The sequence below is a fragment of the Dermacentor variabilis genome, chromosome 10, assembly GCF_050947875.1.
Source record: "Dermacentor variabilis isolate Ectoservices chromosome 10, ASM5094787v1, whole genome shotgun sequence".
NCBI lineage: Eukaryota > Metazoa > Arthropoda > Arachnida > Ixodida > Ixodidae > Dermacentor > Dermacentor variabilis.
In genome coordinates, this window is record NC_134577.1 from 69,556,301 (window position 1) to 69,584,244 (window position 27,944).

Below are 27,944 nucleotides of genomic sequence, written 5' to 3' on the forward strand. Positions count from 1 at the left end.
CTCCTTTTTTTTCTTTTTTTTGCACAGCCGATAAATGTTCACTAGAATAACGACACATTTCGCTGCACATTTCCAGGGCGTGTTTTGAAAGACTCGTGCAAAGCACAGTGTGTCTAGCAAATAGGTGGGCTTTATGGTCGGGCTAGTATCAGTGTTGGAATTATTTATATAATTAGTTAATCATTTGGAGAATGCCACACATATCCTAACATTTGCCACTGCAAAGAACATGTTGACAAAAAAAAGAAAAAGGTTGTCTTTTCACTCTGCTCTATTTAAAACAACCGGCAGTTTGAGTGCCCATCACTTCTATCACACGCTGTCATTTTCTTCTCAGTCGTAATCTTTTTTTTTTCCTTTCTTTAACTTTATCTTCAGTGCCCAACAAGCTGCGCAAACAAGATGTGGCATTACACATTATGTTTTATTGTTATTATTCTTTTTTGCAGAATCGCCGAACAGGTTCAGACACTGCTGCACCTGATTCCTCCTGACCCTGCAGTGATTGATTCGCTTGACCAAATGTGCATGAAGGTGTGTATTTGTATTAGCATTTCATCTGGCTTTATTATCAGCAGTAATGACACGGTTTCATTGCGACTGGCAAGTGGTATCTAAAGGAACAATAACGAACAAATTTAATTCGAACTGTATAAGTAAATTACCCTTGTAGAACACGATAAAGGCTAGTCTTACCATGAGAAGATGCTTGGTAGGCTAGAAGAGTAACAAAAACTGAAGGCAGATGGTGGCACTGCAATGAAGTTCTCACAGGAGCTCGCAGTGGTGGCAGAGATTTTTATGGTCTCTCTGCAGGCCCATTGAATCTTTAAAGCGAAAGCTTTACTGGCCACAAACTTGGAGGCACATGACGTCACAATGTGCGCCTTGCTGCGGATATTTCTCTCTCTCTCTCGCACCGTAGTCACTACTGCGCGTGCGCCACTAGTAGCACCGAGCCTCAGGTGTTCCGCCGCTGCCGTTTGGTATGATGCCACACCGCCTTTCTCGTCGTTGCGCTCACTTCCGCTCGCTTTGCATGGCTGGGTCGCATGCCTGATAACATGTCGGAGGATTGAAAAGGAGAGCTCACGTGCTCCGCAAATAGGGCTGAAGGTGAGCTCCTGATCTAGCCCCATACAGTCGCTCCGTGGTACTCCCCAAACCATAGCATTGGAATCGGGGCTACGTCGGGTTTGAACAAATAAGGCAACCAGCAGTGTCAACTGTAACAATGTCTATAGATGCAAGCAATAAAGAAGACCGGCAGAGGGAAGTCCTCTCTCTAATAAGTAATAATAGGCTGGCCTCTTTGCCCGGGATAGTCAGGCAAACGAGGTCACTCACGGGTTACGGCAGGTACTCCAGTCCGGCAGGTTAGGGGTCCAGCGTCAGAGAGAGGGTCTCCCCCAGTGGCGCTATTTTATACCTTTTTACCTTTGCGAGGGGAATGTTGTCCTCGCCCGTCAGATACCTTCCCGCGAATCGGGGAGGAAGGGTGTGCACGTCGGGTGAGAGCGAGGGAGAACCGGGAGAGGGCGTAGTGGACCGCTCCAGTGTCTGTGCCGACTCTCGACGTGACGATGCTGGAAAAAATGGGCGCATGTGCTCCCCACAGCACTTCCCATACGTTGGCTGTATGATAGATATGTAAGGTAGTGCAGTGCCGGGCCGACCCATGGCAGCAATGAATCGGGCGTTAAGCATTCCCGATACAGTTGCAGTTCGCCATTGAGGGACTCACATACACAGCTTCGCTGTTCGTCCTTCTTCACAGAGTGGAAGGGCACTGAGTTTTTTTTTTTCTCTCTCTCTCTCTCTAGTCATCTCCAGCTGTGGCACCCCCACCACCTCCCAGGCTGTCAGGCAGCCCCAAGAAGAGTGGCTCTCCGGCACCGAGAGAGAAGACACCGGTCGAAGGATCGGACGTCATGCTCCGCAGGCTGCTGGACCCAAATGGGAGGAACCCGTTCCGCCTGCTGTACAACTTACAGGTGCGTCACCATGTTGCACTGAGAGCATACCTTTTTTTCGCTCATATTCAACCAAATTAAGGGACCCTAAAGACTAATGTTAAGGAGAAGTTGGGTCTTATACCCCTGTCACACGGCAAACCTAATGTCATTTACAACGAATGACATTCGCTGATAATGCCATTTGTTTGGTGTCACACGGTAAAACGTAAGGACATTTTCAAAAATGACATTTACAAATGAATGAGTTCGCCAAACTCATTCGCATTCGTTTGGAACTGAATGTGTATCCTCGACACCACGAGTTTACCAGTGTTTCGCAAGCAGTACATGCTTCTTTTTTGTTTTAACAAAAAATCACTATTATTCTATCCATTTTATTACCTAATTTTTGCTTTAACGACATTGAAGTCCATCACGTGCGTAAATACAGAAAACTACTCTCAGTCCATTGACCAGACAGCCGTCTTTAGCTTTCGCTGCAGCAGTCGTGTTGGTTCGCACAGGAGCATTGGCCGCGGCCGCTTCAATTGACTTGGCATAAAAGTGCGCGCGTGTTTTCCTGTGGCACGCGCCAAGAATGAGGATATTAGAAGCGTGCATGCACACAGAACGGCGATGACATGCAACTGCCCTTCTCGTACCACTTTAGCAGATGTAGCGGACGCGCCTATGATTCTCTTCGCCCTGTAGCTTGCCTTAGCTTTGGCTTGGCTTGGCTCGACTCGACTTCGTTCGCAATGTCGACAAGTTAGTGATCGAACGCTATGGTTTGAAAGCAACGATCACATATTCTAGTGGAATTTAGCATATTGGAAAGTAATTATTGGACAAAAGTGGGTTTGAGACGTGTCTTTTTTTTACTATCGCCATTGTCATCATTTTCAAATGACATTAGTTTTCGCCGTGTGACAGCGCGCTGTGATAATGACATTAATCGCAACAAATGTAATTTGTTGGAAATGACATTAGATTTGCCGTGTGACAGGAGTATTAGACGAAGCGTTTGATATGTGTGTGTATATATATATATATATATATATATATATATATATATATATATATATATATATATATATATATATATTCGAGTTATGCCGCTGAAAAGTTGTAGACATGCATAGCATTGTGCTTCAAAATTGAGGTTTATTTTTGATTATCTCGTTTGTTTCAAAATTTTTGGCTAAAGTCTTTTGCCTACTTTTCTAGAAATGTTTACACAAAAGCACCTAGAGCCAATCTCATTCATTTACTGTGAAATTCAGCTAAAATGATGTGCTGGCTAGCTCCTGTATGACTGTAACATACCATACTTATCACACAGACCTGCTCCAATGGAAAAAGTTAGTTCCTCGTATTTTGCTGGACAAGCGTAAGGAATTATTTGCAAACCTTTTCAGTAAATTAAGTTGAATATTGCAAAAGATTTCAGCCAAGTGAGATAAACAATATAAACGGCACATTCAAAATAAGCACATACCTTACACGTTAAATACTCATGTAAGGTGTGTGTGAGCCTTGCACAAGTAAATACTTGTGTAAGGCCCCGACTTCCTTTTTTTTTTTTTCAGATTTGTTACGGGGTGTGTGCCTTATACAAGGCAGGCTTATGTCTACCCACCAAAGACTCGAACTGCGTCTGACTGCTATGCACATTAACGCAACTACTTAACGCAACACTTATAAAATTTAATCATTCCTTGTGGCTTTTGCTGCCCTCACCATTCGGCAAGCTTGGCTCATTGGCACCAGCCCATCGCTCGCTGTCCTCGGTGCTTTCCATACTGTTAAAGATTCTTGTCACCCTGAAGCTCTCAATAAGTGTTGTACAAAAATGTACACCTCGCATTCAGTACCCATGTGTACACTTCTAATGCTTTAGCATTAGGAGCGTCGAAGTGGAAAAAAGTGTATGTGCATGAAGTGTGGGAGACCAGTCACATGGTAGGGGTATGTATATAAGTACAGTGCAACTGACGGTGGTCTGCTCTGGACCACTGTCACTTGCACTTCCATCCTCGTAGGCAGGACGTGTGTCAACTGAGCTCCTGAACAATACTTTGCAATGTGGTAAATGCACTTTAAATCATGGATCCTGGACCTCAAGAGGTGTTAAGAAATGCTGAAGCATTTCTCACACATATATAACTATACTGCTAGTTAATTTCTTTTGTAGTCATATCCTCTGCTCCAACGATCACAGCACAGCTGATACTGTTGGAGCACACTCTATCTCTTCTACATCATCCAGTGGGAGACAGTGATGACGATGATGATATCACTGTTGGCAGGACAGTAGCTAGTGCCATCTGTATCGTCTTGTAGAAATTAAACAGCACAGGGCATGATCTTTGAGAATGGGTGCCACATGCTAGCTCAACCTTGGAGTCGATGCATGTGGGTGCACGCATGAGGCTTAGTGAAAAAAAATTTTTTTTTTCTGCATGGGGTCTATTGAGGGCGGGCCTTACACTAGCAGTTACAATAATTTTATGTATATATCTGCAAGTTTTCAGCACCATAACTCAAACAAAAGGATTTTTAGAAAACTTTTTTACCTAACATTCAGCTCCTCCCGCAAGGTGGTGAAAAATGCCCAAGGGCACAAGTTCCAGTAAAACGATCATCAGTGTTCTTGTCTGTTGATCTGAGGTGGCAAATTAGTGTTCCTAGATGTCTGATGTGCCACTTCACCATGAACAATGCTTTCATAAGTGTGAAAACAACATAACCATTGTGCAGAACTGGTGCTACACTGAGAAAAAGCCAGTTACCCACTGTGGTTGCTTAGTGGCTATAATGTTAGGCTGCTAAGCACGTGGTTGCAGGATCGAATCCCAGCCACAGCGGCCACATTTCAATTTGGGCAAAATGCAAAAACACCTGTGTACTTAGGTTTAGCTGCATGTTAAAAAACTCCAGGTGGTCCAAATTTGAGGAACCCCCCACTACAGCATGCCTCATAATCAGATCGTAGTTTTAACCTGTAAAATCCCATTAAAAATAAAAATAAAAAGAGACACTTGAGTGTATGCTGTTCCAATTTTCCATTACTGAGAAACTACAGAGCCCTGTAACCTTCTGACATTCAATGTTCTATTCATAATTTGCTGATGTTAGTTAAGTATTGGCAATAAAAATTGCATTGAATAGTTACAGTACATTTGGAAGTCATGAGTGTAGGCACACAGGCTGGCAGTGTAGAACTTCTTTGATAAAAACTTCACTGGGTAAACTTGTGCCCCCATAGAAGCAAACAACACAGTGGTGAAAGCAGTATGGTTGCCAGTGCACACAATGAGCCCCATATTTATAAAGCATCGCTCTAAGTGCTAGATTAACAATGGTCCTCCTAAGGACTTCAGAATGGACTGCATGCTTCAGTTATGCCTGACAGCGATGGGCTTGTTGGACTAGGTACACAGCACTCAGAATAAGTCTGACACTGCAAGCAAGGATCATGTAGAAGTAAGGGCGCAATAACATTGCTATGATGCTGAAGCTGCTGATGAAAAGAGTAGATGGGATAGCACTATCTGATGGCAGCTGCTAGTTATGGACACAGTATGCATGACAGAGTACTTAATAGTAGGTGCTATAATGCAAGAGAACTCTACCTTGCGGTTGACCAAAGATTTGCAGTTAACAACAATGGCACCACCATTAGTGGCTGGCCAACTGGTGTTTCTGAGCAGTTTCGCGTTTGTGTTTACTCCATGCACTCAGGTGCTGAGTGCGCGGCTGATGCCAACCAACCAGGATGCTTGCTCCAACGTGTTCTGCGAGAACTTTCTCCAGGCGGGTGGGCTCTCCCACGTGCTTCGCGTGCTGCACAGGGACGGCCTCCCCCAGGATGTGGACTATGCTGTGCGCCAGGGCATCTACTTCACTGCGCTGCAAATAACTAGGTGACATTGTACAACTCATGAATTTACGAAAGATGCTATATCATTCTGCATCAATTTAAAAAAAAAAAGGCATTTTAGTAAATGCAGCGTGTTGCGTTTCACTTACATCCGTGTTTTTGTTTTTCTATTTACCTCAAAGCTGTATCACATAGGAGCAGGAACTGTGTATAGAGAGAAGGACATCGGTAAAAAATAAACCAGAATTTCCTCTGGCACATTTCTTCTCTCTCTTACCTGCAGGTTCCTCATTTGTGGCCAGAATGTACCCCACGCGCTGCAAAGTTCATCCACGTCATCTGTGTCAACGACTTGTGGTGCACCGTCGCCAGTGAAGCCCACTACACCAAAGAAGCTGCAGGTGGACCTGGTCCGAATGACTCCCGTTTCGATGGTGACACCCATCATCAAGGTTAGCTTTTTTTTTTTTTACTCCTCCCCCCTCCCCTCCTCAAATGAATTTGGCATTGCTTTTGTAGAATTCACTTTGCTCGTAGCAAATGACTGTGTAAACTTTTGATTAGTCTCAGGCCGTTTCGTTGACACAGTATTATCGATAACCTTGCGGAGTTTTCGAGATCGCTTCTCATTTCAGGCGAGTCTAAGCCTGAAGAGAAAAATCTTCAAGATTTCAGCGCCACCTATGAGTGAATCGGGAGATAGGCGCAACGACAGCTTATGGCCTCTGAGATCGGAAGATCTCTTAGGTCAAATAAAATTGTAATAAACGTGCGCTGTTTAGCGTACGCTGTACTATGGTGCATAGTGTACACTATACTATTACTGTCGAATGATTGCTGCAAAGAAACTCACGATCATTGCGCTACCGCAGCTCTGTCGAATTCTGTTACGTTGCCAGATGATGTAGATTTGACAGCATGCATTGACTGTACTTTCGTCTGTCTGTAGCAAAAGCATGACAGTGGTCAAAATACAGACTGACCAGATCACAGGCAACACAGACTTGAGTCGTATTCCTAAACCATCATTTTTGTAGCACAGCATGCGTCGATGGGTCACTGTGCTAGGATCACTATGATTGATAAGACAGTATGCGTAGCTCTGTGTATCGCTCGTAGACTCCACTGCATCTGGCACTAGTCACACAAAATCTCGCAGTAGTCAAGGTATCTCCAATAGTGACCTGCCAAGAACATGGCACACCTTTTTCGGGCACTTGTGGAGTAATTTATTCATTTTCTGCTGAATTCGATTATTCTGACTTTTTGGTGGTCCCCGTCGAGCCCGAATTATCAGTTGGCAACGGTAAACCCTTTAGAGGCTGAGCCATGCATAGTGTTTTTTTAGTATTTCAGCATGTTCGCTTGATTTTAACAATGTGTCCATATAATGCGTTTCCTGGGTACTAAGTTTCTTTCTTGCAATTTGCGGAAAACGTAGAGAGGTTTTACATAGCAATGCCTTGTTAGTTTCGATTTCACTACATTGGAAAGAAATGTCATTTAACTGAGGGTCGAATTATTTAATATATAAGAAAAAGCTACAAACAAGTGCTTAACACATCAACATGCCTTTAGCACTAACGTTCAGTACATTTCCAAGCTATGATCGTATGATATGGTTTCCGGCAGCCAGATCCCATGCAAGCAAGAAAAGGTGCAAGGCATGTGCGATCGAGAGCAGTTGGCACCATAGCAGCTTCCCCACAGTACTTGCCTGCCCGTGTAACAGGAAAATGCCACTATGCAAGAAGTTTCCTCTACCGGTACCAGCAAATTTTCGTGCAGGTCGTCACTCACCGCATTCACTACTATCGCTGCCAATTCATTGCGATAAGCATCTTCACTTATCAGCTTCACAGCGCATGTGGCGTAGTGCTGTTGAAAGCATACTGCACACTTTTAATAGGCATAACTCAAATGCGGCGTTCCTCAGCTGCTGCAGGCAGTGCAAACTGAGTGTTGAGTTTCGCTCTGGTGGCACTGTATTCTGGTGTCAGCCGCCAGCTCGATTTTGTTTTGGTTTTCCGTCGCCATCTCAAAACACTGTGCAACAGGAAAACGGTAAAAGCGCAACTCCGGCCACTCAGTGCGCAGAGGCGTCTCACACTGCAATGATTCTCATGGAGTGGGCACGTCAAAACTTCTCACCGAAATTTCCTGTTCGAAGAAGCTGCTGATCCAGGCGGAATTCTAGGAGGCCAAACGTAAGCTTGCTAAAGCTGCGAAGACAACACCGGTCTCAGGCCGCTCAAGTCCCCGCCAGCTCAGCGCGCATTCGCCGCCTCATGCTGCAACTTTTCGCGCAATGGTTCGTACGTAGATGTCAATGACAGTTGAATGTGCCAATTTCGTAGTGGCTTCGAATTGTATGTTTTCCTGGTTAGTACTTTCCTTTTTCTTCGTTTTTTACAACGTATGAACATGGTTCTACTGTATGACCAAGTTAACGAGGTTGATGCCATTAAATGGTGTATATGCTTCCTGGGAGAACAGGGCGAATCCAAATTGTCTGATTTTTTAAATGCCTTCATGTGGTTTATCCGCAGACGATGAGCCGTGCCTTGCTAGAGGAAGTTGTGGACTCCCTGGTGCGGGTGGCATGGGCAGCTGCAGCTGGTCAGCTCCGCCTGGCCAACTCACCACTACCCACCCGAGAGGGCACCCACTTCGCGGTCACGACAGCAGGACGGCGCAGTCGCCAGAGCAGCACAGGTAAGAACAATGAATACCTGCCAGCTAACTCTCCCAAATTTTCATGGTACAAATTTGGGCTTGTTCTTTGATTTAAGAATGTTTCATTGAGCCTTACAAAAAAAAAAAAAAGAAAATTCTGCTCGTAAAGAAGTTTTGTTTGCTAGTCTTTGACCTTTAAATGTCTTCCGAGTCTGTAAGAACAGCAGAGAGTTACCTGCCTCCCACAAGTTCATTCAGACAAGTTCCTGAAACAGGCAAATTTCGCAGTAGCAGAGTTGCTGAAAGAGTCACTTTGATCTAAAATAGGGTGTTGCATGTCGATTCTTGCGGTTCCAAGTTCACTGTTGCTTGTGTGCTAAAGTCGAACAGATTTATAACAAACTTGATAGCTCCACACAAAGTTGTTTCATCAGTAGTTGGTTATAGTATGAGAACATGGCCTTCAAAATGCGAAAAAAAATTAATGACAGTGAAGCTGGTGTCGGCAGTTACGATTCCACACGGCTTTAAAAAGCAAGGGCAATGGCGAGGGCAACAGACTTGATACAGCAGGACGCCAAAGGAACACATGCAACAGTGCAGGCACTTTATGTGCTGTTCCTGCATCCTTGTCTCTCTGTTCCTCAGTCAAAGCTGTCAGCAGGATGAAGCAATTAACCGAGATTCAGATTTCATTGCTACAAGGACAGCAGTTTTGGCATCAAAGGAACACAATTGCCATCAATGCATGTGTCAAGCATTTCTGCACATTGCTAGACAAATCTCACCTGCTCTATAAATGTATTTGAAACATTGAGAAACTTCAGAGCACTGCCAAACTGTCAGCGCAAAGTTAGTAGCAGCTGCAACTATTGCAGAATTACACAGGGTAAAATGCAGTATGTTGTGTACAGCATTACTTATAATAAATGTTTGCAATGATGCAGGAACTGTCTTGGCATGACTGATAGGCTTGACTTTGGCTAGTTATGCAGTTTTGGCTAGTCAGGCTCATCCAGGGTGAAGGTATACTATACTATAGGGCTGTCCTGTGGTGGCTCTTGTACGAGGAAGAAATGGTATCCTAAGCCCGACCCACAAGCCAGACAGGGTATGTGCATTCTGGTCAGCCTGAGAGTAGGCACAGAACTTGTAGTGGTTCAACAACTGTAGGTGTGGTACCATCCATAGGGCAGACAGGAACAGGTTCATAATGCCGAGAGCCATCTGCTATGCTCTAGTTGTCTTCTTGGTAGCGGGAAAGCATGATAGATGATAATGCAAAGAGTTTAGCACATAATTTTCAGCAGTGTCAGATGCCCGTTCCACTTTTTTGTTCGCAAACTTGCAAGGAAAGCTTACGTAGAGAAAGGCACCACATCACACAGTACTTTTTCTTGTAGCAGTTGAGAAAGTAAACTGATCCCTACTGCACACTTGCTGTAGCACCGCCAACTTCCATCCTTGACTCGGTGCACTTTCTGTACACTTGAACAGATGCATCATTCTCTGCACAGCTCTGGTTGGTCATAGGCAATTTTAGTTGAAGTGAAGAGATGCCACTTTCTGGACTCGCTAGTTTACAGCTTGTTTGTTCAAGCTGTAGATGGAACGAGTTATGCAAGCCTGTCCAAGGTGGAGAAAGGTTCACGAAAGGAAGACTGGCATCCACCTTGGAGTACCACATAGCTACAAGGAAGCCCATACAGGTTCCTACAAGGGCCTTCTTGTATCCTCAAGTGGAATTTAAAATTTTATTTTCATGAAACTGAGATGTGCACAGGTATGTTTGTTGTTGCATGACCGTGTGTGAGCTTAGCATTGTCATGTGCAGTAACAGTAAATGTAGACATTTTTAGCAGATCCACACTGTGCTCACATTCCATGCTCTCGGGTAGCTGCATATTTCACTTTCAGTGTGATTAGCCTTCTTAGCCTACTTCCCCCACCTTGGTGTGCTGCTGCCATCTGCTATCCAGCCTTTGAAACATCTCTCTTGCTTGCAAAATACTAACTCATGCGGAAAGTCACCTGATACAAAATTTTAGTACAACTAGTACAAACCGTTTACAGAGCCTTCCTTTCAGTTAGGACATGCCATTTAAGAGGATCTTATCAGCTGCCAAGCTAGAAGAATGGAAATGATGCTGTGCCAAAGCTTCTTGGCATTGCTATGCTGCCCAACAAGGAGAAGGAGAACAGCGACGCCTGCAACAGGTGCGAGACATTACATACAAAAGAGTCGCACAAGATCCTACCATCGCACAGCAACACACTGAAGAAAAATGCCATCAATACACCGCCAAATTGATGCCAAACGAAACATACTAAAGCAGAAGAGGTAGTCAGAACGCCAACGTATTGACGCCAATTGTGATACCCTACTGGAACATGGCGCATCTGGAAAAGGTGCATGGTGAAACATGGTGGGTGTTTGAAAGGTGTCTTTAGCAATACGGTGTGTCAGTACATTGCTTGAACGCTAATCCCATTGACATTGAAAGTCATCGTAAGATGGGTTCCGCCAGAACTTCTTTTTTAACAAGTGCGCCCCTCCCGCAGATGCCAGCGACATGCTGTCAGCTTGGCTGTAAAATGACAGAGAAGCTAGGCAGAGAGCCCTGATGCTCCGCTCAGCCGGCTTCATAGCGGAGTGTGAGCAGCGTTCTATGTCCACTTCCAGGTTGATCGTGGTGCACATTCGCACTAGCGCTGCTCCCACTGAGTAGCTGTCTGCAAATTGTTAGTGTACACCTGTCTGAATTCAACAGACCAGAAACGCACTGCTAAAGATGTCTTACATTTGCATTAGCAGCATAGCATCTTCATGGAGTTCGTTCCTTCTGAAAACAGCTCGAATGGCTCGTGGTTCTACCTCTTGCAGGCAGCGCCACCAGCAGTAGTAGTGATGGAGAGAACTCGCTCGGTCTTCACGGTGGCATCTGCGTGAGCCAGGACACGGTGGATCGCAAGGACGCACTTCTGGCACAAGAGGCCCTCAGCTTCCTGTTCTCCTGCCTGGAGCTCAGGGAGGACGTTTCAGGTACTTGCTGCATTTGCTGATGTTGGTCATGCTTTCACTGAATGCTTATGCATTTGTAGTGTAATGCATGTAAACATGACTAATGCAAAAGTTAGTAGCAGCTGCAATATATGATAACTCAGTCCAACCTTGTTATAGTCAACATACTACCTTTCGGACTCCCTTGGGGCCGCGAAAACGTCCGAAAAATCGGCCAGTCTGAAAAAATGAATGCATGCCTTTTATTGCCCCCAAGAGCTCAAGTCGCCACAGGCATGTCCAAAATAGCTCTGAAGGCCTGGCAGTACACTTATTAGGCGTATCCGTGCTTGTACTCTGACAGGAGATGGCGGGTGCACACGTGTATAATTAAGGAATGCATACCATGTTGTGTGACAATTGCATCTGCCCACTCTTGGTATGCTTCACCGGAATACTTCGCGTACGCTTCACTGCGTAACAACTTCAGTATTAAGGCGAAGCTGACTTTCGGGAACTGTCATTATGCAACGCGTCTTGCTTTCCGAGCTTCAAAGTAATCGAGGTGGAGGGGAGGCAGAAGCATGGCTGGCTTTGCTTAATTCGTACTTTCGATGTAAAGTTATCGTCACACAACGTGAAACGGCATCTTTCACCACCAACTCAAGTTCACCAAAATAAATTTTTCTCATTCAAATTTGCATTTCTTAAATACCCAATATTTTGGAAAATTTTGTCACCTCATCTGTCTAAAAAGATCAATCAAGAACTTTACTTACTTACGAAAAAAATTGAATTACATTACAATAAAACTTCCATATAACAAAGCGAATTACCAGTTTTACAAACTTCGTTATATCGAGGTATAACTGTAGCTAGTGGCCCAAGCTGATAGACAACTTGGGTCACTGGACCGGCGTAAGAGGCTGTAGGTAGAGATGCTAGAAGTGTCTGAAGCAGGCAAAGAGTGCGTCGCCTTAAAGAGCCCAACTTTGAGCACTACGTGATGTGCACATTGCAGCCTGGTTCTGCGAGCTGCCCTGCGTGCGTGACTTTGTGCTGGACGTGCTCCTGGGCTGCGGCAGCGAGGAAGTGCGGTGCGCGGCGCGCGATGGTCTGCACCGGCTGAGCCGCACAGTTGGCCAGACGCCCCTGAGGCCGTTCCTGCTGCAGCTGCTGCTCAAGGCACACCTGCCACTGTGGGTGCCGTCAAGCTACACCCGGGGCTCCAACCAGAGGTGAGTCGTAGGGCGGGCGGGGGGGGGGGGCGCTGCTGCTGTCACAGTAAATTAATTCAGAGCCAGAGGAATTGCTGCAGTCTGTTAACATTTCTGTGTGCAAGCATATTTTAATTTTTTGCTTGGTGTGTATTATTTTATTATTGTGTGATGTACTAGAAGATCATAATGGACTTCACAAAGTTTAGTGGACACTGCCACTTTTGTGTAGAGTAGCTGACATGATGAACAAAGGCTAAAAAAGTATATATTAAAGAAACGTGCTCATCTCTTTGTTTTGGACGCATCACTCATACTCATGCACTGGATTTCATCACTGTTGCCAACAGCCAATCACAAAGCCAATTAGATTAAATTGTGAAGTTTAATATCCTGAAAAAGAGCACATTGGATTATAAGAGATGCCAGGTGTAGGTCTCCGGATTAATTTTGAACACCCGTGATTCATTAACATGAACCTAAAGCACAGAACACCAGCATTTTCGCATTCCATACCCATCAAAATACGGCGGCCGCAACTGTGATTGAACCCGTGTATGTGTGCTCATTAGCAGAATGCCTGTGCGGTTTCAAGCACTCCGTAGAACAAAGGACACATAACACACAGTAGTGCTGACAATCAAAAGGGTGCTTATCGCACCTTGATACAAGAATGCCAACTAGCCAAACTACACACAAAAAATGAAATGAATGGATCAAGAAGGTGTGACTCACCATGCAAGAATATGTAGCAAGTAGTGTTTCATCCCACGCTGAACACCTATGCCTGAGTCGTTCGCGGGTGCAGTCTCGCGAACGGAGGCACATTCTAGTTGGATCAAGAAGCCTTCCATGAGTCGGGCCCTCAGAGCACACCAAAAAGCGCATGTGCGATTAGTCTATGCATGATGCTGTCCCCAAGCCAAAGAGGAGGAAGCGAGTTTACCTTGCACCCAACTCTCCACGCACCATCAGGTGTCGCTAGCATAGAAACACTTGTCCTATCTTGTGACTACGAGTCTCCTTCTACTGCGTGTGTGCTATGCAGGGAAGCCGGATTCCAAGAGAAGGGAGGGATGCGGGGAAGAACATAGGGGGACATGAGAGAGTCGAGCATCCCCACCTGTCATAACAGTATTGCAGGATAAAATTTCTATTACTACGGCAGAAGTAGTGCTGACTGCCTTACATACGCCACACTTGCTTACAGTGCCATTTACACTACATGTCCCTGCATTGTCCTTGAGTGTGCTTCTGAAAGTTGGAGATATATTATTTTGCGATTGTTTGATGCTGCATTTCATTGGATTTCTCGCGCAGCCGTTTTATTTATGCACATAATGGGGCCGTGACTCCTGCAGGTTACTTGGGCAGTGCGTCGAGTACTTTGACCTTGCCTGCCGCCTCCTGGCCGACTCCAAAGGCAAGTCGTTACTAATCTTTCGTGCCATTATTTGCTGTTACTCATGTGCAATGTATTTCGTAACTTTCAACTGTTCTCTTTTGCTCTTAAATAAGCAGTTTGAAGAGAAATTGATTTTGTGCTAAATTTTGCAATAATTTCATGCTGCTGGCGAAATTTCACATGTAAAACACACTTAGCCACTGAACGCCTAAGTTATGCAGGAAAGCCAGCCTTTCAGTAGGAATGGGCACGGGCTTGCGAACAGGTGCACTCTTTTGCAGGTTCCACCCGCAATCCTTAGCTTATTGCTTGACAGCAAATTTATGAGAAATTAATGTGGTATAGTAAGGCACAGGTTGGTGAGAACAGACAGCTAGCAGAAATCACTATTAAATTTTCCAAAGCTAACATGAGCCAAATACATATGTCATCTTTTAATGTAACAGCTTACTAGTTTGATTTTTTGCCAATGACAACGTAGTTGCAATGTTCCAACATGTTAACATAAACCAACTTGCTAATAAATGCATGTGCATATCATTATTCGATGAATAATGATATGCACATGCATATTCGATTCGATATTCGATGCTAAGTATTCATATTCGATTCATGTCAGAAAATTTTGATATTCACACACCCCGAATTAAAATGGGACCAGCGATGCCATCTGTTTATTCAAATCTCCTCCCACCTGTCCTCTCTTGAAAGTTTTCTGAAGTGACAGAGGCAGCAACTCTACTACTGAACCTCGGCAGCAGCCATTGATGCAAGCTTGCGACTCTAACGCACACCCTGTGCTAGCTGTTGGAACTTTGTAGCTAACAATGCACAATGTGACGTTGCAGTGACGACAAGATTCAAGCAGAATCTCATTAACCCTCGCAGGTGACGCGCCCGTGGACATCGCACAGATGCTCGAAGACGAGATTGCCTGGCTGCACAGTTTCTCGCCGTCCGATAGCCCGCACGACCGCAACATGGACGCCACGCTTATGACAGGCCACTTCCACCTCGTCCGCACGCTGGTCGCCTGCAACGGCGACGAGCACAAGTCCGATGTCGGCAAGAGCCTCGTGCTCACCCTTCTCGAGTCATACCTGTTCCCGGCCTCGAGCCTCATCGAGAAGAGCGCCAAGGACGACACGCCAGAGCCCTCCATCAAGTCCAAGTGTGCGGTGGCAGAACCGCGCACCGCTGCCTTCAGTGTCCTCGTTGAACTCGCCCGATGCTGCTCTACCAACCTGGAGAGGATCGTCCAGTGGCTTGTGGACAAGCACCACCGGCTCAAGTCAGAGCTGGTCAAGGAGTTCGAGTACGAGCCGCTGATAGCAGGCCGTGCCGAGAGCGGCTACGTGGGTCTGAAGAATGCCGGTGCCACCTGCTACATGAACTCTGTGCTGCAGCAGCTGTTTATGCAACCAGGGCTTCAGGAGGCCGTGCTTGCCATTGATTCAGACAAAGTTGAGGAAGAAAGGTCAGTTGAGGCAGTGTCCTAGCTGTGAAACAACTCGCTGCAGCAGATGTGGTCGCTCATGATGAATTCCAGCATTGAAGTTGTTACAACTTTGCTTTGTATAGTTGACTTCTGTTAATTCGACCCAGAAGGGACGAACAGAATTGAACGAATTATCCGGCGGTTCGAATTAAACGAGATGCAGAAAAACACCAAAAGGCTGATCCATTTGCAGTATTTGCCCGATTCTAACATCTCCCTGAATGAAGCATGTGCCCACCTTCTATATATCCAAACTAGTAAACTAACATAGAAATGACATTAAAGCTCCAATACAATGTAGAAATCTAACGTGCACGCCAATTTTTAGCAAGAATCATGTACTGTGGTGGCCGGTTTCCTAAAGTTAACATTGCCGCGCCTTTTCTTTTAAATGCGGAAGCATTTCTATGCTAACGCAACGAGAAAACTGTCCGTCCCTCCGTCCATCCACCCCTTAAGACGACCGCTTTCAAGGTAGCGCTCGCAGCTGCAAGCGAATTAACTTTCGTGCTGCCTATCGCTTCAGCGCCAATGAAACAGTGAGAACACAGCGCTCACGGAACTCTCAGCTCATGCCACACTAAGCCACTTTTGCAGATCACTTTCAACGCTTCTCTTCAACGCTAAGTAAGCCGCAAGAACACAGTGCGCGTACCTATCAGCAGCTGGCACTCTTTGTTGGCATCGCGGATCCCTTTCAAGGCACAGACCATACTACGATGCTTCCGATCGAGTACGTTTGGTCGCGGTTCATAACGGTTCGACGCGGATGGATAAGGCACTAAAAAGCAATAATGACTGTAATGATTGGAATGTCTTCAGGCCACCTGGCACTGCCACGTGCAGTACTTTGCTTGTGTCAACATTGCTCCTTGCGGCGCCATCTGCACCAGTTCGTGTCACCGCGATGCTGTCATTTCTACTTGCCGGATCAAGTTTCATAACATTGATAATGACACCGGGCTGTGAGGAGATGAGCAAGTGGCACAATGCCTTACGCATACTTAGACAACTCCCAAAGAAGTTTCTGCGTTAATTTTTTTCTTTAAAGTCAGCTTCGCCGTTATACATCCAATTATATAGAAAAGCATGCAAACATTGCAACGGCAGTTTTAGAAGGTTTTGTGTCCGGTTGCACCACGCAGGCAATTCTTGGCCCGATTTTCTTTAAAAAAAGGCACGCGTTAGAATCTGGTTAATACCATAATCAAATATTGTGAGCTACGATTATTGCTTGAAAATATTCCTAGGGCGAGCTGAATATAAGCGTTTTCAACGAGAGATTACATGTTCTCAGCGCCTTCACTGTCCCCTAAGCTCCGCCAAGACAGACGCTACCACTAAAGGGGCCAGTATCGCAGTTGCCATAGTGTTAAGGTGCATGCGTGCTGACTAGTCAAGTTTGAATTATCCTATGAAGGCAAATTTTAGTATCTATATAATGAAAGCTTGGACCCATAGAAATTCATAAGCACTGGCTGGGACCTCCAGTTGGGATCTAATTAACCCAAAAGGCTAATCGAAATGAGTGGCAATAATTGAAGTTTACTGTATAACGAAGTCAGTAAAATCTATAATTTGCTTCGCTTTATCGAACTTTTGTTAGATTGAAAGTCTACCTTTTATGCAAATAAGAACAGTCGCCAATGGATTTTTCTTGCACGAAAGAGGCCGCAACACCTTCCGAATCATTGGGTAATCGGAAAAAAGTAAATTTGAGTGCAAAAACAAATTCGTTTTGTTGAATTTGAGAGTTGGCAACGAAAGGTACGGTTCCATGCCGTGTTTGTGATATCTTCACATTGTTGGTAGGAAGAGAAGCCAGCCACCCTGGCCACGCTTTTGTGTCCACTCCACCCCTGCGCCTGGTGGTGTCACCCCGAGTGCGACGACACTATCAGGAAAAGTGCCGGCAGCTGGGAGCGAATGCTTGATCTGCCTCTCGCTTCAGGGCGTCTCCAAAACTCTAGGTTAGGCATACTCCAATACTGAATGCACGGGAAGGCAGCGGTCATGATGCCATGCCATCTCGGCACGCCCACTCCTGGCACAAGCGGCAGGTTACCTCTAAATCAGGGTTCTCTAGCTGTGTGCATGTTCAGCCACACAGACGACCGTGCACTGTGGCACGGCCACGCTAGAAAAGGAGCCGGGCACCAACCTGCCTCCCCCCCCCCCCCCCCAAACTTCCTCCCCTCGCGCGTGCTTGATTGCGTTACCATGAGCTTGTTCCCACCCCCCCCACCCCCTATTTCTTCTTGCGTGCGCAGCAAGATGGCGCTCATCAAGCCACTATTCTTCTATGTTCACCTTCGCACGCTTTCACTCGAACCCATAGCATACGGCTAGGATGTTATTGCACTTGGGACTTTATACGGAATGTGATGCTGCTCCGCTTCAGGGGTCGCCCCTGGTCGTACAGCATGCAATTTCAAAGATGCGTTCGCAAGCACCCATTTGTAATTCAACCATTTGACCATTTGTGCCTGCAGAATTTTCCATTTAGTGTCTCGGTATTGCTTCGCGGTGGCAGTGAAATTTTGTTACATTGAAATTGGGTACAAGTACACACCTCTTTATATTGAGCTTCTAAATACATGGCGTAATATGGACAAGAAGTTGTAAAAAGTTAAATATGTTATTATATCAAGAATTTTAGTATAGAAAGTTAGTTATAGCGAAGTTTAACTGTGTCTGCAACCTATTACGTACACAAAATGAAGTATAGCAGGCACAATCTTGTGTAACCAAATGCAGCTGTGCCAAATTCTTTTTCAATTTTCACACTGTTCATTGTAACAAGGTTCAACTGCAATCAGGCACCAATCAGTTGTGCTCTTTGAAAATGTAGTTTCACTGCATTTCACCACCACAACCAACAACATAGTGCACGCTCTTACTGCCTTTAATGGGCAATTACCAACTCACCTCTGCTCTCTGCTGTCACCTCCTTGAGCAGGGCCAGTAATTTGCATCGGGCGTCTTTGCTTGAAACACTAGCAACCAGCAGTTGCCCTGTTGGTTAAGTAAGCTGTGCATTATGCTCGTGTGCTAGAAGCAGTGTGGGTGCAATGACAGCTCAGTGCACGAACCCTCATACAAAAGGAGAGCACACTTTGCTCGCAAACACCACTGCACATGTGTACATTGCACGGGATGACCGGCACCACACCATGGCAGGCGCACCGTGCTTAAAAAAAGTAGCGCTGGTTCTTGTTCATTATATCATTGGGCACTCTGTAGCAATGCTACCTACCGAAGTTTCAAAATGCTATTACACAGTCATGTGAAAAAGCCAAACTTTCTTTTTAACTGCCTTGATATAAGGGTGACATATGGGTGTACTATATGATTTTTTTAACTGCCCTGACAATGTGGGTGTCGTGCGCTGCTGGGTGCAGCCTGCTGTTCCAGACGCAGTCGGTGTTTGGCCACCTGCTCGAGTCCCAGATGGAGTACCACGTGCCGGAGCAGTTCTGGCAGTGCTTCCGGCTGTGGGGCGCGCCGGTCAACGTGCGGGAGCAGCAGGACGCCTTCGAGTTCTTCAACCACCTGCTGGACCAGGTGGACGAGTACCTCCTCAAGATCGGCTGCGACCCCGTGTTCAAGCCTTTCTACGAGGGAACCTTCTCCGACCAGAAGATATGCCAGGGCTGCCCCCACAGGTAGGGGATGTCCTTGATGTGGGGCTGTCTCGGAGCGGTGCGGATTGCGGAATTGTACCTCGTCTTCCTGATTGATGGCGTTGCACGCTGGGTCATGTCATGTCATGCTTGCTGCACATGCGAACATTCTCGAATGTAGAACCTCATAGTTGCAATGCAAAGTTGTGTAAAGGTTGTATAGTGGATTTATTTATTTATTTATTTACTTATTTATTTATTTATTTATTTATTTATTTTATTTTATTTACATCATAACCACAGCACCTCGTGGCATTACAGTGGGATGGAAGGAATGAAGAACAAAACACACCAAACATACAGGGTGGTAGCAGTTATCGAGAGCAGCAAGCAAAATACCTATTTACACAAAAAGCAGTGATATAAAGAAATCCTTATAAACAAAACATCAAAATCGGCGAATATTCCGAGAAGCTTAGGTGATTATACAAAAGAAATGTGCCATTCCTTAAGCCTGGTTGCTCGCCTCTGTTTCATGATCGCTTTGTTGCGTACGGACGTAAAGAAGTGACCAGGTTAATCATCGAATCCACTACAATAGATAAGTTTGGCCAAGAGTGCATTAGCACTTCTTTGCTACCTTTAACGAGAAAAGAATTGGCATCTCTTGCTGGCTTTAATTTGTGCATGCTTGTTATTAGTCTTGGTTATGGAAACCCAGGATTCAGCTACTAATAAGCCATTGTTGAAAGCGGCACTTGTGTGTGTGTGTGTGTCTCAGCTTCTGCCTGTTTTGTCCCAAGTTTCTACACGAACCACTAGAAAAGACTTTCACATGCGTGTGCGTGTTTATTTGCGGGATGCACACACCAGCTTTAGTCTATTGTGTGGCAAGTCACGGTGCCTCGTTTTCACCGCTTGCTCACTGTTCGGTTTTGTTGTTCTGCTTCTGGAATCACATGACTTCGCAGGTCAGCCAAGACTGCCCAGGATTCGGCACTAAATGCCTCTCATTTCTTTGTGTGTCTTCTCACACCACCTAACATAGGCACTTCTTGAAAAAGTGCTATTTAGTGTCACTGTAGAAAAGCCTTTTTACAGGAACTGTTTATCAGAAAATGTGAAAGTAATACATTATAAGTTTCGGACAAATCCCACATGTTGTATGGCATGTTTGGCATGATGCAGTACACAGTGTCTTAGTTTTTGAACATGGACGTGTCCAAGAGTTGCATTTCTAGTAAGCCTCTGCCCAGTGTTTCTTTCGCAATTTGGCAATTATCGTAAACGCTATTGCATGTAGTCAAGCATAGGTTACTGGTGAGCGGAATTTTGTGTCTGTGTATGCGACTGTCTGGTCACAGATCGCAGTCACATGTATCGTCATCCTCGATCACCAGCTGCTAGTCGTAAGCTGCTAAAAGAATTCGGAGTGATTTGACAGAGTGAGTGCACCTTTAAGCTGTCTTTTGGGAAATAAAATTGATTTGCAATGTATCTCAACCAGGTACGAACGTGAGGAGACCTTCCTGGCCCTCAATTTGCCGGTGAAGAGCCAGAGCCTAAAGGAGTCCCTGGACCAGTTTGTCAAGGGCGAGCTCCTCGAAGGGGACAACGCCTACCTGTGCGAGAAGTGCGGCCAGAAGGTCAGCATGTGGGCCTGTTAAGTACTGCCGACGACCTTGGTCTCGAATGTTCTGTCCAAGAGCAATGAGTGCAAGCTCGTTTTTGCAGTATGTAGGTTTTGTAAGGAAAGAGGAGAATGATGCCATGAGTGTTTCGTGGTTTGTTAGCTGTTGTAGCCTAGAGAAGCAGTGACTTCGAATTTCAAGCATGAAGTGCTAATATGACTCAGTTTCCGTACCGACAGGTGCCTTCAGCCCAATACTGATGGCAAACGTAGTTCTATGATAGACAGAGCAATGAGGTTGGTGTTGTATATGTGGTTTCGGTTCCGGTTTGGAGATCACCTGCCGCCAGAGGCACCAGTGTCGCTATGTGTATATATATGACTGTATGTGGCAATAAACTGGGGATTGTTTGGTTGCTAGCAGTTCGTGTACTTGGACAGTTGGTCTTACTGGATTTCTTGACAATGCAGAAGATAGAAAAAAATATTTCTGGAATAATAAATAAGATTTCTTACAAAATAAATAAAATAATAAATAAAAGATTCTTTTATAAAATCATAACAAAGTAACAAAAATGGGCCTTATATTAAAAATTAGCTCATAGAAGTACATATAGCTAGCAGCTTTCAGCACCATAACTTGAAGAATAAACATTTTTAAAAATGTTCAGTCAAATACCCATTAACGGCAAGCTATGGCTATCTTTTCTTTTTTTTTCCTTAACTGGCAATCTCGTGAACAGCGCAACACGGTCAAGCGGACATGCATCAAGCGATTGCCCCAGGTGCTGGTCATTCAACTGAAACGGTTCGGCTTCGATTGGGAGGCTAACCGGGCTGTCAAGTTTGACTACCACTTCAAGGTGTGTAGTCCTTATTTCAGCTCTTTATGGTGTCTCATAGGCTTTATTTTTCTCGTGTTACCCTTTCTTGTATGCTGATCAACAGTAGTTGAAGAAAGAATGTTGCTGGAGCCAACGTTTCGACAAGTGAACTTTTCTTCGTCAAGGCAGCAACTGCCTTCCTTAGCAACGTTTTCATGTGCACGTTGCTCACTCTCTCCTACTCTCAATGGATGAGGAAGAGGAGAGTAAAGTGAGGGAAGCCAGAAGTGTTTAAAGGGAGGGGAGGGGGTTAATTCTGATAGTGAGGGAACGGGTAGGGTTACTGCAGGACGGAAAGGATTTACACGTTTGAGTAGTCATTGTTAATTCTGTTAATCTAGCCTAGTTTGTCCAGGAAGCAGGAACTAAGCAGGTACACAGTTTGGGAATTTGAAAAAGGAGCACTAAAAGAGAGAGTTGGGGAGGTTTGAAGAAACTGAGCTGTACCAGTGTCTGTTGGTTTAGAGTCATCATCATCATCAGCTCATTTTTATGGCAACTGTGGTAGAGTAAGTAGCGCAAATGGTAAATGAAAGCAAAGACTGTGAATACACATGTTGTCGAAGCCTGAATAGAAGAGAAAACAGATTGTCCGAATTGAAGACATATAGTGTTGAAGACAAGAATTGAAGTAGAGGAAAATATGGGTTCCCCGACAACTATCCCCCGTTGGCGGATAGTCGTCCTTCTGTCCACTTTCTTTTTTCTTGTTATTTCTACATTAAAACCACAGTTAATTTACCCTATGCTTTCCTTGGCTTCATTGTTTGCTGGCTTCATATGGTTGTAACAAAAGAAATTCAAGCTACTCGGTCCCGCCCTCCCCCTTCTACTTGCTGAATCTAAAGCGTGCTTTTCCTGTGTAGTAGCACCTCCATTCTGGTCTGTGCAAACCTCTTTGGAGACCCTGCTCTCGAACTCTTCGTGGTGCAGTTCCCGTGGTCCCTGGACATGTCCCCGTACACTCTCCACGGGGTCATGGAGCAGGAAGGCCGCTCGGCAGGTGGAGGTGACCCCCTGGACGAAGTATTCAGGCGGCCTCCGCCAGCAGTGTACGACCTGGCCGGGGTCGTGGTGCACAATGGTCAGGCCAGTGCTGGTCACTACTACTCGTACATCCGGGAGCGCAGGTGAGCAAATTGTGCTCTCTCTCTCACTCTCTGTTTTCCTTCGTGCTTATTTTTGAGCAATGCTTATTTATGCGCGTGCAAGCTGCATTCAGGCCTCCATTAGTATAAACTTACCGCAATCTTTGAAGAATGCCAATGCCTTGATACGTAGCTCAGTGGCTGTGGCATTCTGCCCCGTAGTCGATGAGTTGCTTTCAGATTTTGAGCCCAGTAATTTGATTAATTATTGCAAAATTGTGAAATAAGAGACTCTGCTAGCTTCCACTCAGTTGATTAAAGGATAACATTTATTGCACTGTTAAAACAATGGCAGTGTCAACCAGAAAGGCTCTCTGGTTTGCACTTTCGTCTGCAACACAGTGGAGTTTTGGTTGCGAATGCATCCGTTTTCTTCTTTGTTACATCCTAGGAGTGACCCGAGGTACGTGGCTCGCAAGAACACCTGGTACAAGTTCAACGACACGACGGTGGAACAGTTTGACCTGAACGACTCGACACTCGAGACTGAGTGCTTTGGCGGCACATACAAGGCCAAGGTTTCGGACTCGGGTGAGTACTGCTGTCACCACCTAAGTCTAGCTGGTTTTGTACAGTGTCCAAATCAGGGATGCAGGAGGCACTTCTCATATCTCAGATTTGTTTTGTCATGCTATGCAGCTGTTAATTTTTGTGTTTTTTGCATTCAATAGCTGTAGACCTGTCAGCAGTTTTCCTTTTGTACTACCCCTCTTCTTTGTATGTTTAGCACTGCTGCCAGTTGTTTTAGTTGTGCTTTTTTAAGACTATCCATATCTGGGGTAGGGGGCAAAGGCCCAGTCTGCCCACAAGGTCAAATAAATATTTGATTGATTGATTGATTTATTGATTGATTGATTGATTGATTGATTGATTGATTGAAATGGTGAATTGCAGCATACTGTTATTAGTGCAATGTGTGCAATCAATGCACTCTGGCCATAGTTACCAGCAGGTCTGAAACTTGTTGGTTAAAAAAAGATTAGGAAGCCAAGGACTGCACAATAAGGAATGAAATGAAAAATAGAAAATGGAAGACAGTGGTGTGGCTCTGAGAGCCAACAGGCGGTAGGGGTAGCTTGTGATCTAGTCAATATTAAGAAATGGAGCTGAGCATCATTGTAACGTGTAGAGGGCGTAACTGGGGATCTGTTAGAATTTGCAGAGAATTAGTCACCCTGAAGACAGTGGCAAATTTGCAGGAAGAAAATAGTCGGCTAAAATAGGACACGTAATTGGAGATTGCTTGGAGAGATCTTTGCCCTGCAGTGGTCGTAAAATAGGCTTATGACGGTTGCAGTGATAACAAATTCAAGGATGTGCTCCTTAGTTGTAAGCTGCACTACACACGTTGCCTGTTGGCCTTATTTTTTGTTCTTTTCTTTTTCTTCTACTGCTAGCCTCGTGTTATCCTGAGACTCGGCAGCGCCACTGGAACGCCTACTTGCTTTTCTATGAAAAGCAAGAGGACTCGCGAACGCCTCGCACACCCCACAAGACGCCCGGACGATTCTCGTTTCGCAGGGACCCCAAGGACACGACTCCAGTCAAGTGCGTAGCACCGATACTTTTATACTGCAATGCAAGTTGTAGTTGGAACTGCCGTGCAAGCTGTAGCTGCACTGAATATGTCATTAGAAAAAAGTGTTATCATGTCCAAGCTCAAATGTATCTCTGCATTAATTTCTGTGACTCTTTAGAATGATCTTTGTCAGTATAATGTACTGCAGGTTTCATACACCTTGAATTCCTTGAATAATCTTGGATTGGGAAAATTACATTTAAGGGCCCTTAGAACTTCTTGAAGATGAATGTGCTCCCCAAATTCCCATGAAAACTGGGGTTGGGGGTGGCTTTCAAGCATTGAAAGTACATAACCCTCTGCATCGAAGCCATGCCATGAACTGGACCTGTCTATCTTTCCTTGATATTTTCTTTTGAGAATTTTGCGAAGCGATGCAATGCGTGAGATCCACAGCCACCAATGGCAGAATTGCTTAAGAGACACGTAGCAATAGAAAGATCGATTTAAGGTGCTATAGTAATTAATAATTGAGGCATGATAATTAGAGGATGCCAATTGTTGCAAATCAAAAGCTATAGCGGATGACTATGAACAGATTTCAGATTGGATAACAGCACAGTAAATTGCATTCACATTCCGAATTTCATCAAGTTAGTTCACAAAATAACGAAGATAGCTTCCATTGCCCCTTAAGTTGCCATTGCTATGGTGGAGCTTGATCGAGTGATCAAGCTGTGCCATTTTTGTTGTTTTGCTAATTTGTTCACACGACAACCGTCATGGCTCTGTTTTTGGAGCCCTGGGCTTTAAAAAGGCATAACAGAAAGCAAGTTTCAGCCATTTGTTTCTAACACAACGAGTATTTTTGGTTGCAGCCATACACCACTAAACATCATGCTAGAAGGGGATCATTACAATGGGAAAGTAAAATTTAAAAAGCCATCTGAAGATATTGAAACTTGTGTCCAACTTGGCAGCTTCTTAGCTGCAAGAAATTGCAACTAGGAATTAGATTTCACTATTTTTTTGTCTATGTGCGTGAATAATGTTTGTTTCCCCCTCCTTGAATGTTGGCTATTAACATCCTTGAAATCCTTGAAACATCCTTGAATTTTGAGTCGAATGTTCTTAGAAACCCTGATAGCAATTCTGTTATTTTCCTTGTGGGATGGGAAACGGAGAGGAATGCCTCAAATTACCATTTCCCTAGGCTAGACTTTTTATCAGTGAACAGATTGTGGAGCCTGTGAACGATTGCTACATTTGTGTGGAGACAAGGCCTGATTAATACCATGCTCATGATATTGTGCTGCCTTTGTTTGGTCCGAAGTAGCAGAGCACCTAGAAGAAACATGAATGGAAGGAAGCAGTATTCCTGCACATGGCCAAACTGCTGAAGTGTTCAACTGATTCAAGATACTCTACCATCATAAACCATCATAACTGCAATGCTTTGTGTTGCCTCTCCAGTCAGCTTGAGCACGCAGTAGCTTGGATAACTACGGCCGCACGTTGACTGTATGTCACACTCCAGAGCTTAGGCACAGTTCAACTGACTCCAGGACACAGGACCAACATAAACATGATTCTGTGTATGTGTCTGTGTATGCATGTGTTCATGTGCACATGTGTTGCCCTCTTACATCGTAGTGTCGGTTGCACTACACATATGCGCTCTGTGGTAGCTCGGTGTCTTACACTGTCTGGGGCAGCTATTGGCAGTGAAAAGCCAGGAGGCAAAGACATGCCAATGAGCTCATAAATAAATAATGTTATTTATCAAGTTCCTCCTTTCTGTGTAGATTGCACACATTACCTGAAAGCACATTCTTTCACACTGATCGGTACCCGACGTTCAAACGGAGTAGGGGCGTTTGTAAATTACAAGAGAATGCTAGATCACTCCTTGTCAGTGCAAATTTTCCTCAGCGTGTGAAAGGCGCATTGTGCACAGATGTCCCTCTGCTCGCCGTCGAAACATTGATGAAAAATCTCAACCACTGGGACAGCCTTCAAAATTTTGGCCCGACGAAATGACTCAAAACGAGGTGGTATATGTCCACGGTTACTTATCACGCCATTATTGGGACATTTTACCTGACACGACTTTATCAGGACCCCTTGGCATCAGCTTACCAAGGTGACAGTGGGGGCACAAGCAGGTGCGGGGAACACCAATTCACATGACCAGAAATGATTGGCAACAGAGTGTCTGGGGCGTTTTTTTTTTTTCATTGTCACTTGTTTATTAATTACATGAAGTAAAGACTTCTGTCATGTCCACAGGTCAGCAGTACGTCGCACGCCCAGTGCGTCGGCGGCGGCTGGCACGGCCCGTCAGCGTGGAGACAGCCTGAGTCAGCTGACCCGGCTAGTGGACCATGGGGAGCGACAAGGCTGGTTCCCGTCTCATATGCCCCCGCACATTGGGCAGCAGGTACGCGAGCAGAACCTCCTGTTTGCCCGCAACCGGGATGTCTACAACACGCACTACTTCGACTTCGTGGCTGCCCTCACCTCCATAAACCTGGTGGGTGTACCATATCGTTGTGATTATTTGTCAAGTAGCAGAAACAACACTGCAACCCTGTACTGCGACTTCAATTCCCGGAAGGTTTCTTTGTCCTTGTTCAACTGTGAAATAAGCCATGAAGGCCTTTGCTGTCTTTAAGACGTTCAGCGTACACTGTGATGACACACAGTTGCTGACTGATAATTCAGACATGCTTGATTATTAGGACAGCTCCGTGTCACCGCCGCTAGCCTCATAGTAGTAATGTATAAAAGTGACAAAAATTTCGGACACGTTACAGCACACCATGCGATAATTCGGACTTCGACTGCACAACCGTGTGCTAATAATTTGGCCACCAAGTTGAGCAAAAATACGGATATTCTTGTTTTGATATGTCGCCAGCATATTTGTTAGCCATGTCGTTGGCACATCCTTGAAACCAAAACTAGCAAAGCCTATTTGATTTAGTAGTCGCCTGTGAAGATTCAGTGCGTGCATTGACTACTTTCGTCTATCTGTAGCGACAGCATGACAGTGGTCGAGACACGGGCCGTGATTTTGTAGCAGTGCGGACAGTTTGATTCCATGCCACTGTTCTCATGGTGGATGATATGTGAAGAAGACTCCTCAAGTTGGGGCGCATTTAGAATACTCTTGGCAAAATCACACAGTTGTTGGAGATGCTCCTCCCTTGGTATGACCACGGCCTTAGCGATGCTACAGATAGGATGAATCAGCTACACAAAGAAGGCAGAAGGCTAAAGGGTGCTGCTTCTTTGGCCACTTTATTCACTCCGTGATGAAGGGACCAAACTTGTTCCAAAACGTTGGAACTTTCTTACGTTTGGCTGGAGCAGTTTTCACCTCTAACGTTTCCCACCCAGCCAGGCAGATATGTGTCAAAGTTGTTAACACTTAACAATTCATTTACAAAAGCTGTGATTACCAGCTGTGTTTTGCCCGTAACATAGACTAGCTGGAAAAGCA

The 27,944-nt window shown here is 45.1% G+C and overlaps 1 protein-coding gene across 1 annotated transcript in view; it reads left to right on the forward strand.

Annotated features, from left to right (window-relative positions):
* The window catches only part of LOC142559292 (ubiquitin carboxyl-terminal hydrolase 24-like), a 111,988-nt gene that overhangs the window by 49,844 nt on the left and 34,200 nt on the right, over positions 1-27,944 (forward strand). The window contains exons 28-43 of the mRNA XM_075670909.1: positions 450-534; positions 1,824-1,994; positions 5,700-5,881; positions 6,122-6,290; positions 8,388-8,553; positions 11,399-11,557; positions 12,537-12,753; positions 14,094-14,155; positions 15,026-15,614; positions 19,037-19,300; positions 20,766-20,904; positions 21,632-21,751; positions 22,706-22,902; positions 23,312-23,451; positions 24,318-24,468; positions 26,729-26,972. Coding sequence (XP_075527024.1) covers positions 450-534; positions 1,824-1,994; positions 5,700-5,881; positions 6,122-6,290; positions 8,388-8,553; positions 11,399-11,557; positions 12,537-12,753; positions 14,094-14,155; positions 15,026-15,614; positions 19,037-19,300; positions 20,766-20,904; positions 21,632-21,751; positions 22,706-22,902; positions 23,312-23,451; positions 24,318-24,468; positions 26,729-26,972 — 3,055 coding nt within the window. The remainder of the gene's footprint in view (positions 1-449; positions 535-1,823; positions 1,995-5,699; positions 5,882-6,121; positions 6,291-8,387; positions 8,554-11,398; positions 11,558-12,536; positions 12,754-14,093; positions 14,156-15,025; positions 15,615-19,036; positions 19,301-20,765; positions 20,905-21,631; positions 21,752-22,705; positions 22,903-23,311; positions 23,452-24,317; positions 24,469-26,728; positions 26,973-27,944) is intronic.